General features: G+C 38.5%; 1 protein-coding gene across 3 annotated transcripts in view; it reads left to right on the top strand.

The window, feature by feature from the left end:
• dlg4a (discs, large homolog 4a (Drosophila)) overlaps window positions 1-17,213 on the top strand; it is a 60,766-nt gene that overhangs the window by 25,573 nt on the left and 17,980 nt on the right. For 2 of the 3 annotated variants that reach the window (XM_084731116.1, XM_084731115.1), the window contains exons 3-6: window positions 397-453; window positions 12,648-12,701; window positions 13,855-13,905; window positions 14,105-14,229. In XM_084731116.1, the coding sequence (XP_084587242.1) occupies window positions 397-453; window positions 12,648-12,701; window positions 13,855-13,905; window positions 14,105-14,229 (287 nt within the window). The remainder of the gene's footprint in view (window positions 1-396; window positions 454-12,647; window positions 12,702-13,854; window positions 13,906-14,104; window positions 14,230-17,213) is intronic. The other variant, XM_084731117.1, reaches the window with a different exon arrangement.

Here is a 17,213-nt window from a genome sequence, read left to right as displayed (position 1 = left end):
ATGTTTTATTTTTTTGTGAGGTAAAATTCCTCCTTAAATATGTAGGATCCCTAATTATTAATCATTTTTCATAATTTTAGCACTGCAGGCAGGCTTTGGTCTACAGTCCCCCATTTAATTTCAGTTTTGGCCCTCAAAGTGGAAAAGTTTGGGCACGACTGATATAGTACAAGCTTATTGTAGATTTTATGAATAATATACTTGAGTATCAATATTCATATTTGACGATGTTGACCCTTGTATCAATTTTGGTAATCTGGTTGTGGCAGACCTCTGCTGTGAACCCAGGTGTAAATGAAAAAAACAAAACAAAACACAAAGCGGTACCCACTGTTCTTCCCCTGTACCCATCCGCATGCCCTGCACAATTACCCTCTCCCTTCTGTTGTTTTGCAGCCTGTGTTGATGTCTACGGGACACACTCCAATGTACACCTCCGCTGTTTCCACACTGGTAAGAGCACCGCGATCCGCGCCGCTCCGTCACCCTGAAAGTTACCAGTGTCATCATCAGTCATCATCATCAGTCTGATTTTGTGTCCTCATCTCCTGCCTTTTTATCTGGATTCAGTGTCATTCAAAGTTTGGCTGTCTGATCGCAAACAGACGGCTGCCTGTTCAACGCCATTTTATCTGTACTGCCAAAGTACGAGGTCATCTGTTTTCTGATGATATCAGTGTGTTCATACTCATTGTCATTCAAATCCTTTGTCTGACAGATTTGTTCTGCTTTGACTATTTTTGGGCCTGGAATCACATGCCTGGAACTGCAACTTTTAAATGTTGTGCTTCAGTCACACTATAATGTTAAATTCTTGTGTCATATTCATATTTTTATTCCTACGTTCCTGAAGCTCTGAGAGAACGTATGAAAAAATATGAACTGTGGATCCTGTGTGTAAATGGTTTTGCCGGAATATTTCTCAAGAATCTATCCACAAAAATCTATCCTGAAATATGTAAATAAGTGGAAAAGTACTCATGATGCTGTGAGACATCTAATCCTAAAGTGTGTCACCATTAAAGCTCAAGTGGTATGTTGATGGTGTCATATAGCATGAGGGGTTGAAGGACAGATAGATGTAATCTTTTTGCAAGACAGTCTGAAACCTGTAGGTGTCAGTGTTTGACTGTGCACAGTGACTTCCATAACCTTGAAAAGATGGCTGTGCAGCTTTCTCAATAAAACACTTTTATGATCAGACAGGTTGCATTAGCCTCATGCGCCATGAACTGCTCAAAAGATTTTGTCAGTCTTGCAAGACAAAAAAAAAATGAGAAAATGGCAAAATCATTCTAAGGTGCCATTAGTTACTCCCTTCTAACTTAAGAAGAACAACAAGCAAATTATCATTTAGAAACTTCTATAAATTGAATGAATAATCTGAATGCAAAAGCTTGTTGGAAGTGTACTTGAATATAAATATTGTTAAAAGGAAAAGACAGGATCATTGGAAAGAGTGGACTATAAAATCTGGCTTCAGTCTCTGTCTCTGTTGAACAAGTAGTTACTCTTGTAACTATACATTATATCTTGTCTTTGTCTGCTTACCCTGACCTTGAACACACCCCGTCTACTAGTGCTGGCTTATAATTAAACTGTTTAACATGTGGGACATTCTGCATCCTTCAGCATAAAGACATCAGTGAGAGAAATGTTTGTGCAATTTCCCTCTCTCACACACACACACACACAAAACTACTTCATTCTGCATATGCATGCATTCAATTTTCTACTGGTTGGGTAAAGTATGCATCATCTCCAAGATGCACTTCAGTAACGCAGATGTGTGTGGATGTCTTTGCAGCCGGTGTAGTGCCTGTGTGGTCGTCATTGATGTGTAGGTGGTGTCGTCAGTCTGTCTCTTTATTGCTTTAATGGTGTGGGGTTTGCCAGTACCACTCCAGGCCTCATTGATTTATGGGTTGTCTCTGGAAGCACTGCAATGGTTTGGCAAAGAAAGGAGGAGGTCTTTGGGTTATGTACATGATTTAGCAAAGAGGTGCTTTAGCTTCGAATGACATCTTTTTTTTTAACTTGCAGCATAATGTGATTAGACATGATTTTTTTTCACACTGTACAGAACTTTTGATATTGATCTGTGATCATAATGAATCTCCCTACTCTATATGAGTCTATAAGTTTTCCCCTTATTATGGGGCTCCATAAATTGCTGTGACATCATGCGCTGGATGCTGTGATTACATTGATAGTTCTTGTTCTAACAGCAAACACAAAATCCAAACAAATGCTTTCATATAACACATTGTACACAATGTATAACCTCAAAATTAACTTTTTTCCTCAGTGTCCTACAATGGTCCCTATTTCTCAACTGTCTCAAAGTTAACACCAATTGTCCAAAATGGAAGTTCTTTTTTTTCATTCTACACAATACATAATCTATACATTGTGTGTGTGTGCGTATAGACACAACATATCTCATAGGAAAGTTCATTTTATTTGAAACACCATGAGTAAGATTGTATGTAAGCAGATGTGTGACATGTGTGCGCCAGGAAGTGCCACCTGACATTTTTCAAATTTGAACACTCAACAATTAAATGATGCATTAATGTAATGATTTTATTTGTAATATTACATTTCTAGAGTCCCAGAATTGTCCCAGATACCCTGTCCTTGTGTCCCAGGTGGTATTTTTTATTCCAGGGATGACAGGACATCCTTAATTTCAAACAATGTATATAGCATATATAAATATATTCATACAAGCACGCAAATCCATCATTTGCTCTCTTATGGTTGTTTTAAAAAAGTAAGCCTAAATTAATAAGCATAAAATCTTAAACCTTCAGTGTTGTAGAAAGGGTATTTCCCTCATTTTGCACTGAATCCCATAGGCATCTAGTTATTAAGTTCAGCTTGGCTGAATTCGACATTGAAGCCTCACATACAGACATAAAAGAAGGTATCCCTGAGTGTGTGTGACTCCGAGGAAAAGGTAAAAATACCACAATTACCCAAAAAACCATCTCCATGTCTTTAAAACTCCATTCATTCTCTGTATTTTGGATGAGGTTCACTCACACGTTAACTACCCAGAGGCAGCACTTTGACTTTATTCACTGACAGAGATCTGTCTCAAAAATATTCTTAAGGAGACTGATTTTTTATAATGCATAAGGTACATTTATCTTAACAGACTGGAGTTCTTGAGCTGAAAACCTTATACAACACATTTGCCATTATCCTTCACCTGATGGGCTGGGAGTGAGAACCAGCAGGCACAAAGTGCCTCCTGAAGACCCCCACCGCCCAGTTTATGTTACACTCTGTCTCTTCTAATGAAAAAGGATGCCTATCACTTTCTCTCCCGCTCTAACCACAGAACTGTTCCTATACATAACACTTTTTACACAAATCCTCCTCACACAAACCCCTCCACGATGTGTTTGACAAAAAAGAATGTTTTTAATGTAAGGATTCAATTACTGTTTTCTGTAGTGTTTCCCCAAGAGCACTCCATTATACCCTCCCCTTTCTGCTCCGCAGTCTTGTCTGGTCGGTATCTGGTTTCTATCTTCATTTTCTCCGTCCTCCTTACTTTTCTTTAATAAATGTTTAAATATGTCCCTGCAGCTTCGGTGTAATTACAGTGCAGCAGCAGCTCAGGTCCTTTGGGAAGGAGAGGCGAGAGAGAGAGAAAGAGGAAGAAAAAAAATGCATGCAAAAAGAGGAGGAGAGAGCTGTTCATGCTGAATGGCAGAGTAAGACAGATAGAGAGGGCCTTGCAACTGGAAGGGTGAGAAAATTAGATAGGTAGAAGACGGAGGAATTTTATTTAACAAAATGAGAACGTCAGCTGACAGCTTGTCCTTCAGCATGCCCTTACATAAGTCTGTTCAGTGTGAATGCCTTTGTGTGCGTGTGTTTGTGTGTGTGTGTGTGTGTGTGTGAATATATATATTACACGCCTGTCGATCCATCTGTCTTTCAGAGAGGGAAGGAGGGAGAGAGAGAGAGAGAGAGAGAGAGAGAGAGAGAGAGAGAAAGAGCTATGAAAAAAGATGTGGATTTAAAAGGGAACAGACTCTTTTTCTGATAAGTAGTTCTGCACTTGCATTAGGCAACATCCACCATTTAATAACTTATTTGAGGACAAAAAATATATGTAAACCCTATTCTTTATTCTCGGCCTTTCAAGTATTTTGCTGTCCATGGTGCTGAATTCATTAGTAGGACAAGAGGTATAGGTTTGAATATGACTGAAATAAGAGCCCTAATGAATAGAGCTGGGCATCAAGAACCAATTCCAAATAAGAATCAATTCCAAAATTACAGTTACAAATGAATCATTAAGAAATTTTACACAAAGTTCACATGCACTAGCTTCAAATTAAAATGTGTACACCTTTAGTCATTGTCTGCAGCTACAGACAATGACTTTAAAGTTTAATGCTGCATGTGTTCCTGTTTCCTAATGCATTTGTCATATTAAATTGTGGGTTTAGAATTATTTTCAGTTAACCTAGGTAGCCATTGCTAAGTTGCTTGACTAACAGATCAATAGCACAAATTGCATCTTGTGACAATCACCTTAATTTAGCAAATGCTATGCTACAAAAGACTTTACAAAGACAGGATACTTTCTATCATTACAGTAAAATAGCCTAAGTAAACCCCAACATATTCAAGAAACCCCCGTTATGGGTATCTAGCTAACATTAGTTTGGCTCAGTGTTTCTGCTGGTAACATTCATCAGCGAAAATTAGCGTTTCATACAACTCTGCTGTGAAGAATACAGAAGGACAATGTCTACCAAACTGGGATATGACAATTCACAATGTCCACAGTGAAACATCACCAATGGACGATGAGATCGTTGTTGTTGGGGAAGGCAGACATTGCCACCTCCCGCTGTTGCTCTGACAGCCACCTCAAACTGCCTGACTCAGACACACACAGACAGAATCACACATTGCAGTGATTAGCATGGGTTGTGCAGCGGTGTGGTGGGTGTGCAGGGGTGATTATTTGTGCTTAGAATATAACTGCTGTGAAACAATTAGGAAATAACGTTTTATTTCTCCGATTACCGGCTCTCTAGCTACCAACGGTCCTTCTGCTCATTCAGTCACTACCTTGCACTGCCACAGCTGCATCATCTCTCTTTGTAAGACAGACAAGAGTTGACCACAGAAGACAAACAGAGCGTTGTCGGTTCACCTAATTGGTCAGTTTTAATAAGAAAATAATAATGGAGACATAACATTAGTGCAATGTCCAACAGCAACAACTTCTTTTTATTTTCTCATCCACTTGTCAGTCAAAAACTTCTCCACAACTCCTGCTTTATGGCAACTCTGAGGGGACACCTCAAATACGTGATTAAATCACAGTATTACGATGGCAGAGGGCTCAGTGATCATTGACTGTCAGTCATTGGCAATGGAACCAAATACTACAGGAAGACAATCAAAGAGTCAGAATCGTATATGTCGTCATATGTTTAAATCAAAGAAAAATGCAGTAATTTGCATTTTTAGTGTGTGTTTAGTGTTTTTTTTTAAGACAAATTACTTTAAAATATTTGGAACAACAACACTGAAAAAACAGAAGAAAAGTAGAATGGGATAAACACAGGTGACAAACAAAGACTGTTGTCAAACCACATTTTCCCAGCCTCAGTGCCACTACTGTGTTGTTTATGTATGACTATTCTGACTGACTGTAGAACTGGGGCTTACAGGCCTCCAGCTCCCCCTCTCAGTTTCAAGTGTTCCCTAGGACAAGTCAGTCCAGTTTGAGCTGCTTGTCCTTCTAAGTTCAGCCAAAGAATAATTCCTCCCCCTCTCACATCACCGGTGTCGACATTATACGGAGAGACAGCTAAGTAATTGCCATCAAACTTTCCTGCTCGCTCCTCTTTCCCTGAGCAGTGGGGATGGGAGGGGTACAGTACAGTAGCAGCAGAAAATATGAACTGCATTCTCACCGAGCACAGACCAGTAGCAGGGAGGCACCGCTTATCGCAGCCCGCTGCCACAGATGACGAAGAGTGGATGGATCTGTTTTGTAAAATGCTCATTTTTACTCTGGATAGGTGATTTCTGAAGACTGGATGACTACATCTCAGATAATAACAAGCCTTATCAGCGATGAGTAATGTTCATAACTCGAGCCTTCGTTTGGAGGATTTTTATTGGGCTTCCTCAAATGAATTCTCCAGCACCGACTCAGCAAGACGAAGACACTAATTGGGCCAAGCGCTTTCTGTGATTTTGGATTTGTGATTATACAAAGGTGTATCCTGCGTCTAAAGCATGCTATCTTTAGTGTTAAGCTTTATTTAGTTTGAGTGGGAGGCAACAATGAAAGGGCATGTCTTCAGTTAAAATAGATCTCTTTTAATTGAGGCAATCCAGACAGCACTCTGTGATTTCTGATCAACTGTTATGGCAGGGCCTAAACCTAATGGCTTGCTTTGCTATAATGCTTCTGTGGTACTGTTGAAAGCAGACACTTCTAACTCCTGTAGAAACGCACTAGGTGAGTGTGTATGTTGTTTTGGGAGGTGAAGAGGGTCTGCTCGCAGTTTCAACCGTGACTTTTATTTCGGAACTGAAGCAGATATGTTCATGTCCGTGTGGTATGCCAAAAAGATGGGCTGCCGGTTCCTCAACAATGTACGGAAAGCCAAGAAACATCGACATCACAAGATGGTAGGCATGTTTTAAACATGTTTATTCTTATTTACTATGAATGTACCTAATATACTTGAGAAATCTTTATGAAAATACCACTGTGCTCAGAGGCTCAGAAGTGGAGTATGTTTGATTGTTGTTACTTGGGCCAAACAACTGTATTCATTATCGATTAATCTGCTGATTATTTTCTAGATTATTTTATTAATCATTTGGGTTATAAAATGTGAGAAAATTGTGAGAAATGTCCATCCCAGTCCTTAAAGTGATGTTTTTGAATGTCTTGTTTGTCAGTCCAAAATACAATGATATTCAGTTAAATATATAAAACAGAGGAAAGCGGGAGAACTCAATATTTTAGAGGCTAAAAACAGCATTCTGCCATTTTTGCATGAAAAATGAGGTTAATGATTAAGACATTATTAAAATAGCTGGAAATTATCTTTCTATCAATCGTATAATCAATTAGATAACTAATTGTTGCAGGTCTAATGCTATTATTGTGGCACCAAGTCTCTGTTTATCTGCACAAGTAGAAAACTCAGCCCAAAGCTGGCTGCACTTGAAGCCCATGATATATATTGTAATCACAGTGAGCCCAGGTAATCAGATCTGGTAATAATAATCAAATCCTCAGGCTGCATGTGTGCGTGTCTGTGCAAGAATAGATGTTTATGAATCCTCCTCTAATGGTGTGAAGGTGCAGTTTCTTTCATTTAATATCCTGCTAACCAGGAGCAGTAGGTGACCACACCCCTAGAACCCACACATTTTGGGTGGGAGGAAAAATATATCATTAGATGCATCTGGATTCTCTGTTGAAAGACTATGAATCAATGGACCATTATGATCACTTGTAAGATTATTTTTAGACCGATCTACAGGTTCCTTACAGCTGAACCAAATGGATGATGAAATGTAATGGATGTAAGCATGTGTATCATGTTTACGTTCTAAATTAGGCTATTTCTTGAGTTTTGGTGGGGATGGCTAAGAGTGAGCAAGGACGGATACAAAGACGGATAAAATCCAACTGGCATCCCCTCTCTTAAAAGCTAGCCTTTGGGACCATTTAGTTGAAGGGAAACCTAAACTAATTCTAGATCATTATAAATACACTATGTCTTAAAAGTAGAAAGTAGTCGCATAGAGAGAAACAAGAAATTATGTATAGGAATCAGCAAATTTGATGCATCAATAATCATTTTATGATTGCATCATCGTAGCTCATCGTAATTGTGTGCTGCCAAGATATAACCACCCATACCACATACTACATATGCTACCACCTTTTCCTGTGCATACAGGGTTTAATAAGAAGCCAATAAGTGAGCAATGTGCAAATTTGTGACAACCAAATTAACCTCTGTCACATCCTTCACTAAAACCCACACACAGGCACAGAGGCAGCTAAATCACCCACCACTGAACCTGACACACAAAAAGCACAGCGACACAATGAAAAAACACTTCACACAAGTCTTATCCTCTCATTTCCATTTCTTCAACAGCCCTGCAGAGCCCTAAGGTAAGGGTCAGTCTGGAGCATATGGTACTGTTATCTGTCTGCACCTCTTTCTCTTAGCAGTTTTAGACACACTAAAACTGTGCATTGCCCACAGACTAATGCTTTCTGGCTTAATTGTGGCCATCAAATAACACTTCTCTTTTCTCAAACACACATATACCGATTCATAGTTTGACATTGCGTATTTCAGTGGAGGTCATTATCTTGCTTATTGACCGGATGGCTTTTACGTGTTAAAGGCTTTATAGCTGCTGCAAGGTGTGCAGGACACGCAGCATTAAAGCTTCTCTAATGCAACCTTTGGTTTGTATCCAGTGCCTGCTCACACATGACAACATCCCCTCTGTGATGATATTGAGGTGTTCTTTACACCCTTAATCTCTACAGGAAAGGCAAAGACAGCAATTGGTGTTTTAAATATTCACAGGCTTAACTAAGCAGGTCAATGTCGTTATTATTGACATTATTTTACCTCCTCCTTCGACTGAAAACGTCCATCAAAATGAAAGTGACAGGCATGCACAGAAAGGGTCATGAGCCTCAGGCAAACGTGCATGTGTGCAGGTACACGTGCAAAAAACGGTAGAGATTGATCAGATTACCTTACAGTCTTGTGATTCACATATTCAGGAGGGAGCATGTACAGCTACAGCCTTAACAGAGGCTGAACTGTTTCTAGTGCTAAATTGCCAATACTAACTGTTTATTTGACTCTTTATGGAGAACAGAAATTGATTTAAACACACTGTTTCACTTGTTTGCTGCTCTGCTTCTTGCACACAGAATAAAATCTGTGAATCAGTTTAAATAGAAAATCAAAATAAATCTGCGCCTGCTGCTTTGAATATGCATATTCTGGCACTTTACTTGCCGCATATAAATCCATCAAGAGGTCCGGGTGTGGATGGATGGTGGTGCTGCTGCCTGTAGAGACATGGCAGAGGACGCCTGAGCTGAATAGGTGGTGCTAAAGCATAGGTGGGCAAGAGCAGCCAAACACTGTAAATCCTAACAGCCCCGACATCCAACGACTTGACAGAGCAGAGAGAGGCAGAGAGGGCTCTGTCAGAATCCCTGCAGGGAAACTGCCTGCGCTGGGCTTAGATTTCTGCCGGCTATACTCATTATTTCTGTCTCCAGATAAGGATGAATTTGACGTAATGTTCAGCAGCACGGCCCGTTGGACACAGCTACATGGTGAAACTCTGCACAGGCAGGCACTGTTATAATCGAACAGTGTGCAGTTAAAGCTGAGCTCTGGCATTCTGTGGGGGGCTTGGGGAGAGTTTCAAAGTCTTCTTTACCTCAGGTGGATGGGTATCTTCTCTTGAAAATGGCAGCTATAATTAGCATCATTCAAGTTTATTAATAATGAGAAAAGGGGGCTTGGAGCTGAGGATGGTAGTGGCGTGTAAAGAACAGGCTTCAGCATGTTACAGACAGGAAATAGAGAAATGTTTATGTTTTTTAGCTTATTACCGTTTTACCGTAAACATCTGTCAATATAATGCAATACAATGTAACAGCACCACTAGCTACAGTCTCCAAAATAATCATACAGTTGAAATAAACATATCTATAAAATATTATAAACTTCATGAAGGGAGAATTTGTTGCAGGATTGTTGTATGAGACTGTATTAGTTTTAACTAGGTGTACCTAATAAACTGACAACAAAGTGTAGAGTAAACATCCCACCAAATTCACTTTTTCTGACATTTTTAGTATGTGTTAACATGTTTGTAATATTTTGTTTCAAAATATGTCAAAAGTATGAATGAATGGGTACCTCATGCCCCCTTAAAGCCCATGGACGTTCCAATATGTTGATGAATATGAATTTATTTTAAAAATCTTAACAATGCAAACTTGTTCTATTCAAATCTACAGTCTCTCAGCTGTCAATAGCTATTTGCATTTTTCCTCTCACCTACGATCTGTAAATGGCATTTGAAATAGGCATGACCAGTGTGTTTGCTGCATTGCCAGTGCAGAAAAAGCTTACAACTTACAACATGTCTTCTGTAAAATGTTGCCAAAAGACAATTCATAACAAAACTAAACTTAATGGATTACTTTTCAGTACTTCAGCTTTCAATATGTGTTGTCATTTTGCCTGTATCTCTATCCTATGGTGTACTGTTGGCATTTGAAATTGGCCATAATTGGTCAAGCCAGCTGGTCGAAAGTGTTATTTGTAAGCCAATCTGACTGGCTTACAATAATAAGTCTCTTTTATTTAACAAGCTACTTCACGGGAAGAAACATCACGCAGCAAAAATGATAATGTAGTTTTTTTTTTGACTGCAAGTGAACATATATGGTACATGGGCATATTAGAGAAATACTAAATACTCTATAGAATCAATGCAAAAACAGTGAGCGTTCCTTCTCTGAGTTCCCATGACAACATAAATCTCTGAGAGGGAGTAACAGACTGTGAGAAAAAATAACTTGTCATTGCATCACTTAAAGATCACTGGGTAAAAAATGTGAAATTGTTCCTCTTAAAGGCTGAGAAAATGTGTGGAGTTTGGTTGTGTGGTTATTTGTGCGTGTCAGAGCTGTCAGGTCCGTGAAGGTCAGCGGGCTGATTTTATGCTGCCGTTTGCTGCTCTGTAAGCACTTTAGACGCACAGAGTCTTTCCCATGCTAATCAGCATGGTACAGAACAATGACAGAAATAAATACAGATGGGGATTTAGACTGTACTCTCCAAAGAGTACTGTACATAAAGTGTATTAACATCTTCCAACATCAGATACCTTGATGATGAGAGGAAATATTGGGAAGGAGCATAAAAGAATACAAATATATTTTAAAGAAATGGTATTAAAAGGAGAGGAATAAGAAGTGTGTAGAGGTTAACTGTAACTCTTCAGATGAGCTGACAGAAAAAAGCAGCAGGTAAATCCAAACCATATCAATGCCAAACATCCTGTCCTCTCATTGACTTGCTGTTTTTTCTAGTCTCCTCTGTATCACTTTGTTCCTGATGAATAATTTCCTGATACATCGTCTTACACTTTGTTCAAACCATAATGGATGCAGTAGGGCTGGGCTATACAGCAGAAACTTTGTCATGATAAAATGTTTCATTTCAGTCAAAATTGATAATTAGAGCTAGGCAATATATCAGAATTATATGGATATCATGATCTGAGCCTAGATATCATCTTAGATTTTGGATATTGTTATATCATAGTATGGTATAAGTGTTGCCTTTTCCTGGGTTTAAAGGATGCATCACAGTAAAGTGATATCATTTTTCTGACCGTCCGGACTGTTCCAGCTGTTCTAACCCAGCACTACTATTGGGTAGTTTAATCTACAGTAAGGCTGAACAACTGATTTGACCAAAATCTACAATTTTCATATCATAGGAGGCAATGTTTTTTAAAGCCAAAACCATTTTACCATTTTAAATGAAATATTTTGTTGCAGAGATGTCCTGCCCTAAACATCATATTATACAAACTCAAAAAAATATCTTTACTTCATACAGATCCCCACAAAAATCACATTTAATTTTAATATGCCTTTTGATGAATATGATAATAATGATGTTTAATATTGCAAAATTATACTGCGATTAAAGTACCAGTCAAAATAATTGCTATCAGATATTTTTTCAGAATCATTCAGCTCTAATCTACAACAATGCATAATAACATCATCCTGCTTGCACAATTTGAAAATATCTGTATGTTATTTCAGAGAAAATGTGCATATTGAGATACAGACCTACATTGTATTGAGCAGCATAGCCTAAAAATAGAGAGAAATTATTTCTCCTGAACATTTTACTCAAGAATTTTCTTATTGCTGATGATGAAGGGTGTATTGCTGATACATATCACTATATGTTTCTTGACAGAATTTTTTCTAAGAATAAATGACCACGGAGCGAGCTGAGAATATACTCCGTGATGATAATTGTACTAACTGTGCTGTCTGTCACTGCCCTGTTACCAAGTTACTGTTTCTTCATCATCCTCCCGAGTGTGCTGGGAGATTGCCACCATGTGCTGTCACAGTGCGGCTGCACATGAATCACTGAGAGGTTTGTTTTGAAATGACTGGTGGGCAGGAGGCAGATGCCCATGTCCACAGGAGTCAGGAGGCAGCCATTCACGGCACCAGTAATACATTGTATTTCAACCAGCAAGATAAACCAAAGACCAAGAGCATGGGGGCTGGCATGAATCTGCGTCCCATCATGGGTGGATGATATCAAATGGCTCTCGAGCAGTGCTCTCTATCCTTTAGCAGAGTGGCAACCATAGCAGAATGAGAACAGTGTTATCACAGCTAAGAGCTAAAATGGCCATCAGTCTTGGCTGTGACTGTAGGTTTCAGGGATATACTGAGAGCTCATCCAGACCAGGAGCTGCCTCATCTTTGCGTTTCTGCCATTATTTCTTAATAATGTTTCTTCTCCCTCTGCCTCCAGGGAAATACTCCTCCAGTGGTGGTGAACACTGACACACTCGATGGCTCCCCATACGTAAGGATTATGTTTAATCTTCCTTTTATTGTATTATTATGTTAGGCTCAGCCACATGACTAACTGCCCTCATATTCAGCCTGTATTATCAGTAAAACCATTCATTTTCCAGGCATCCAGGTAGGCCTTTGCTCATTGTTGTAATCTGAATGATAACAATAATTAATTTGACTCCTTTTTAATTAAAATTAGGTTTTTCTCTTTGATATATATTTGACAGAACAGAAATATTACTTAATTCGATTAAAATTTCTTTAATGATGCAGTTTTTAAAATGAAAGCAGTGAAATACCTTGAACATATCGTCATGAATTGTAAGGGATTAGAGAATGAGGGTTCTCAGAGAAAAGCCTCCCCTCACAGACCAGTATTTTTGCACCACTACAGCACTAAGAAAAGTTGTTTTCTAGGTCAGCACCAAAACAGTGAAGTCTGAAGTTCTTTAAATTCCCTCTTCCTCTGGGACTTGCTTAATTGCAGAGGTAAAGCTGATGTGCTGCTAAGTTGTTCAGCCAGAAGGCGCATTAGACAAAATGATTCAAAAATAGTGTTACTATTATAAACCAGGTATCACATTGGTCTACACACGTACATTATGTTGGAAAGGAGCAAAATTATTTTCATCAAATGTAGTGGACAAAATTCCTGTTTAAGGGATGCGATAATTAGATTTGTGTTCAGGAGCTGATGGGAAATCCCCCATCCAGGACAGTTGAGTCAGGTGATGAATAAAAGCATACAATGATTTGCATTTCGAGCAATATTGTTGCAACATTGTGAAAACAATCAAAATAGAGTCCTTCTCATCTGATTTATTTTTTTCTTAGGCTTGGCAATAATACTAAAAGTTCAACCATATTCTCAATATTTTGACTTTATTCTCAACATTTCAATGGTGTTCTCGAAATTTCAACTTTATTCTCGACATTTTGACTTCATTCTTGACATTTCAATCTTATTCGTGAAATGCAAATTTAAAAAAAAATCAGGGTTTTTTTCCCCTTATGCCTGGCCCTAATCCTCTTCCCTAGACTTCAGGATTTACTCATTTGTGCAAACACTTAATAATTGTTTTAATAACTGAAAAACACAAAACATAAATTAATAAAATCTACTTTTCTCGAAACGATACTCTAACATCTCTTTCTGACAGGTGAATGGGACAGAAGGGGAAATTGAGTATGAGGAGATCACACTGGAGAGAGTAAGTCTGAAAAAATGCTCTTTTGAACTGGACTTTAGACATGTTCATTTCCTCTTCTGCAATTCTACCATATTCATTATTGCTGGTGTGGCTTTCGTCAAAGACAACAGTTACAACTAGTGTCTCCACTCTCTGAGGCTACAGTCAAATGCTCCTGATGCCAATCATAATGCACTTTTGTTTGGATTTGCTACTGCAGGGTAACTCAGGCCTTGGCTTCAGCATAGCAGGAGGAACAGACAACCCGCATGTGGGCGACGACCCCAGCATCTTCATCACCAAAATCATACCCGGAGGAGCCGCGGCTCAGGATGGACGGCTGAGGTGAAACCACACGCTAAGCAATAAACACAAAGCCGGCCTGCAAAGCATGCATTCATTTTCCTACATTCAAGAAATCAAAGCCCACTTGTAGACCAGGTCAGGCAGGATCTGAAATGCTGCTCTACAGTCTCCACTTACCCGGCCTATTCTTGCACTTCGTGAACATTTTCTTTTGGATTCATTAATACAGACAACCAGTCACTTTTCTACCAGCAAACACACTTAAAGAAGAGCAACATCCAAAGAAGAACCTCACCTCTTCATTTTAAGAGTTGTAGCACAGAACTAGAGCCTTTCGACTGTCCAGTCAGTTCAACATCTAAGTTACATCAGAGAGGAACTGAATGTTTAATTCAAGATCTGAATGCCCCTCTCCCCAACATCCTCAACTATGTTTGGTTTCTAAGTCCTTCAACAATTTAATTCCTTTTACTGTTCATATTTGTCTGTCTGTATCTGCCTGTTTTTTGTTAAAACAGTTCCCTATTTTCTATTTACTCCATGATCTCACTCTAAGTATTTAAAAGAGCAAAATCTGTAGAAGTAAACAGCAGCAGCATATTTCAGATGAAAATATTTGCATTCTTCATCAATAAACTGTGGTAAATGGGACTTTAAAGCTCAGTAGGATCTAATTCTAAAGGATCCAACGATATGAATATATAATAATAAGACATTTGTTTTCCCACTTTCATAAGAGGCTGTAGCGCAGAGTTTGCCTTTCTGAATAAAAAAAATGCACTTTATGATCCGTTTTCCTGATTACTTTGCAATAAATAAGCCATGCACAGAGGCTTCCTCCTCATCCTCCTCTTTACAGTTGACCTATAAACGTCCATCTGGAATGACTTCAGAGTTTAAAGCAAGCCTGCAGAGAATGCTTATATTTGCCTGAATGCAGACTTTTTTCTTGGCCTTTACTGTCTGCTATGAGCAAAGTATCTCAGATACCTCGAGGAAAATCCTTGAACCTTACTACTGTAGTATCTAAAAAATGGATTTTCTTGAAAACCTCACAAAACCAGCAATTTGTGGCTGTAAAATCCCCCTTGCTTTCAGGTGGTTTGCAATCTCTATTTGATGATTTGAACACGAAAACATTCTGCACGGGTAATTCTTCCACAATGAATGACTCAACGGTCCTTGTGATTTATTTTGAAGAATCCTTGAAGATCAGAATAAAGAGCTCTTTGAGATTTAGAAAAGTGTAGTTTAACGGTGCTGATTTGGAAAATGTCATACAGTAGGCTTACATGTACATAAATTGTTCTTTATAGCTTAAGGCTCTGAGTAAATGTCTATGCTACAAAGATGATGAAACAGGTTTCAAGTTATATTTAAGACATTTAAGACCATTATGAAGGGAATTTAAGACCCATTTCATCTCTACACTCGACATGACCACACAGAACTGTGTGTATGCACAAATAATAGTGGTAATGGTTCCATGATGGTTTCATTTTGTAGTTGTTATAGCATGATCAATACATTTTTTCTCCCACAAACACATTTAAAAATGAGGTTTAAGTTAACTTTATAACCAATGTTAACTTCATTTAAGACATTATGACATTAGGTACATAAAGGTTAAAATTCAGATTACTGAATTTCAGGCTTTTGTAAGACCAGTGGGAACCCTGATAAAAGGATGCTAGAAAGAGTTGCACTAGAATTGCATTAAAACATGTGTTATGGTATGTTAAAAATGTGCTTTTCTCTACATGCAAAAACTATACAATAATGCCTCACAAACAAATGCAGCTCAGCTCAGACTGTAAAATCCTTTGTATGAAGATGTCAGCAGCCATTGGTTCCCTTTGGAATTGCCTGTAGTGATGAATCTCAGCTCAATCAGGAGAGACTTAATTGAGAGAGGCTTAAGAGTAATTAATATTTTGACATAGCGTGCACAATAGGAAAAGTTAAGATGTGTGAGAAGTTTTTGGCAATTACAGCCCATTGAGATATCATCATTTTACAGGGGTAGCCATGCCATGAGCTGTACAGGGATATCCCACCCCGGGGGAGTCTATTTAAGGGCTGAAGAGCAATGGATGAAAATCTGTATGGATGTGAAGTGGAACAGAACAGGTGGAGGAGGGCTGCATCAATCTGACACTAAAATGACAGCTGACAGCAGCAGAGAAAGGAACGGTTTTGAAGTTTGACAGCAATGAGATGATTGGCTCACAGAGGTCGTAGCAAAATCTGACTGGTTTACCTGAAAGAGTGAACAGCTGATTGAGCTGAAAGCGGGAAAAAGAAGAGAGTGGGAGAGCAAATGCATGTCAACAGAGTAAGCACAAAGATAGTCCTCCTGATTCAACTTTTGCTAAGCTTCATTTGCTAAAGTTCTTGCAGCCCTCAAGAATTATTTCAGTCTTACAAAATTTTACACACTATAATTTTCTTGGCCATAAAAATCAATTTTAAACACATGAACAGAATAGTGATAAGTGGAGGTTTTAGGCCCTTGGAGGAAGAATGTATACAGCTGAAAATAGCTATTTCATCAAAATCTTCTTACTTGAAAATCAGATTCTCTTCTGCACACAGGCTGTCACTTGCACTTTATGTATCAACTACTCATCATTTTCAAGATCAGTAAGACATAATATGTAGATTTCCTCGATACTAAAATGATACTTGAGACTGAAATTATGCTAGTCTTTGCTTAATGACACTTACTCATGTTGTTCACTCCTGACTAGATCCTTGCTTGTGTTGTATCAGCTCTCACCTGGAATAAAAGCATCTGCTAAATGATTGCAGTTCAATACTCAATATCAGATCAGAAAAAGAACGTCCACAAGGGACATTAACTTTCAATATAAAGTATGTTGCAAAACTATAAGACCCACAGAGTGCACAAAATACATTTACAATGAAATTTGAACTATCTGATTTTAATGTCATACACATGAGGGCAAATTGCTAATCAATGGTTATATTGATTGAGCAAATGTTAATATATGATTTATTAT

The sequence above is a fragment of the Lutjanus erythropterus genome, chromosome 11 (assembly GCF_056507025.1).
Source record: "Lutjanus erythropterus isolate fLutEry1 chromosome 11, fLutEry1.hap2, whole genome shotgun sequence".
NCBI classification, from domain to species: Eukaryota; Metazoa; Chordata; class Actinopteri; order Lutjaniformes; family Lutjanidae; genus Lutjanus; species Lutjanus erythropterus.
This window is presented reverse-complemented; position numbering and strand designations above follow the sequence as displayed.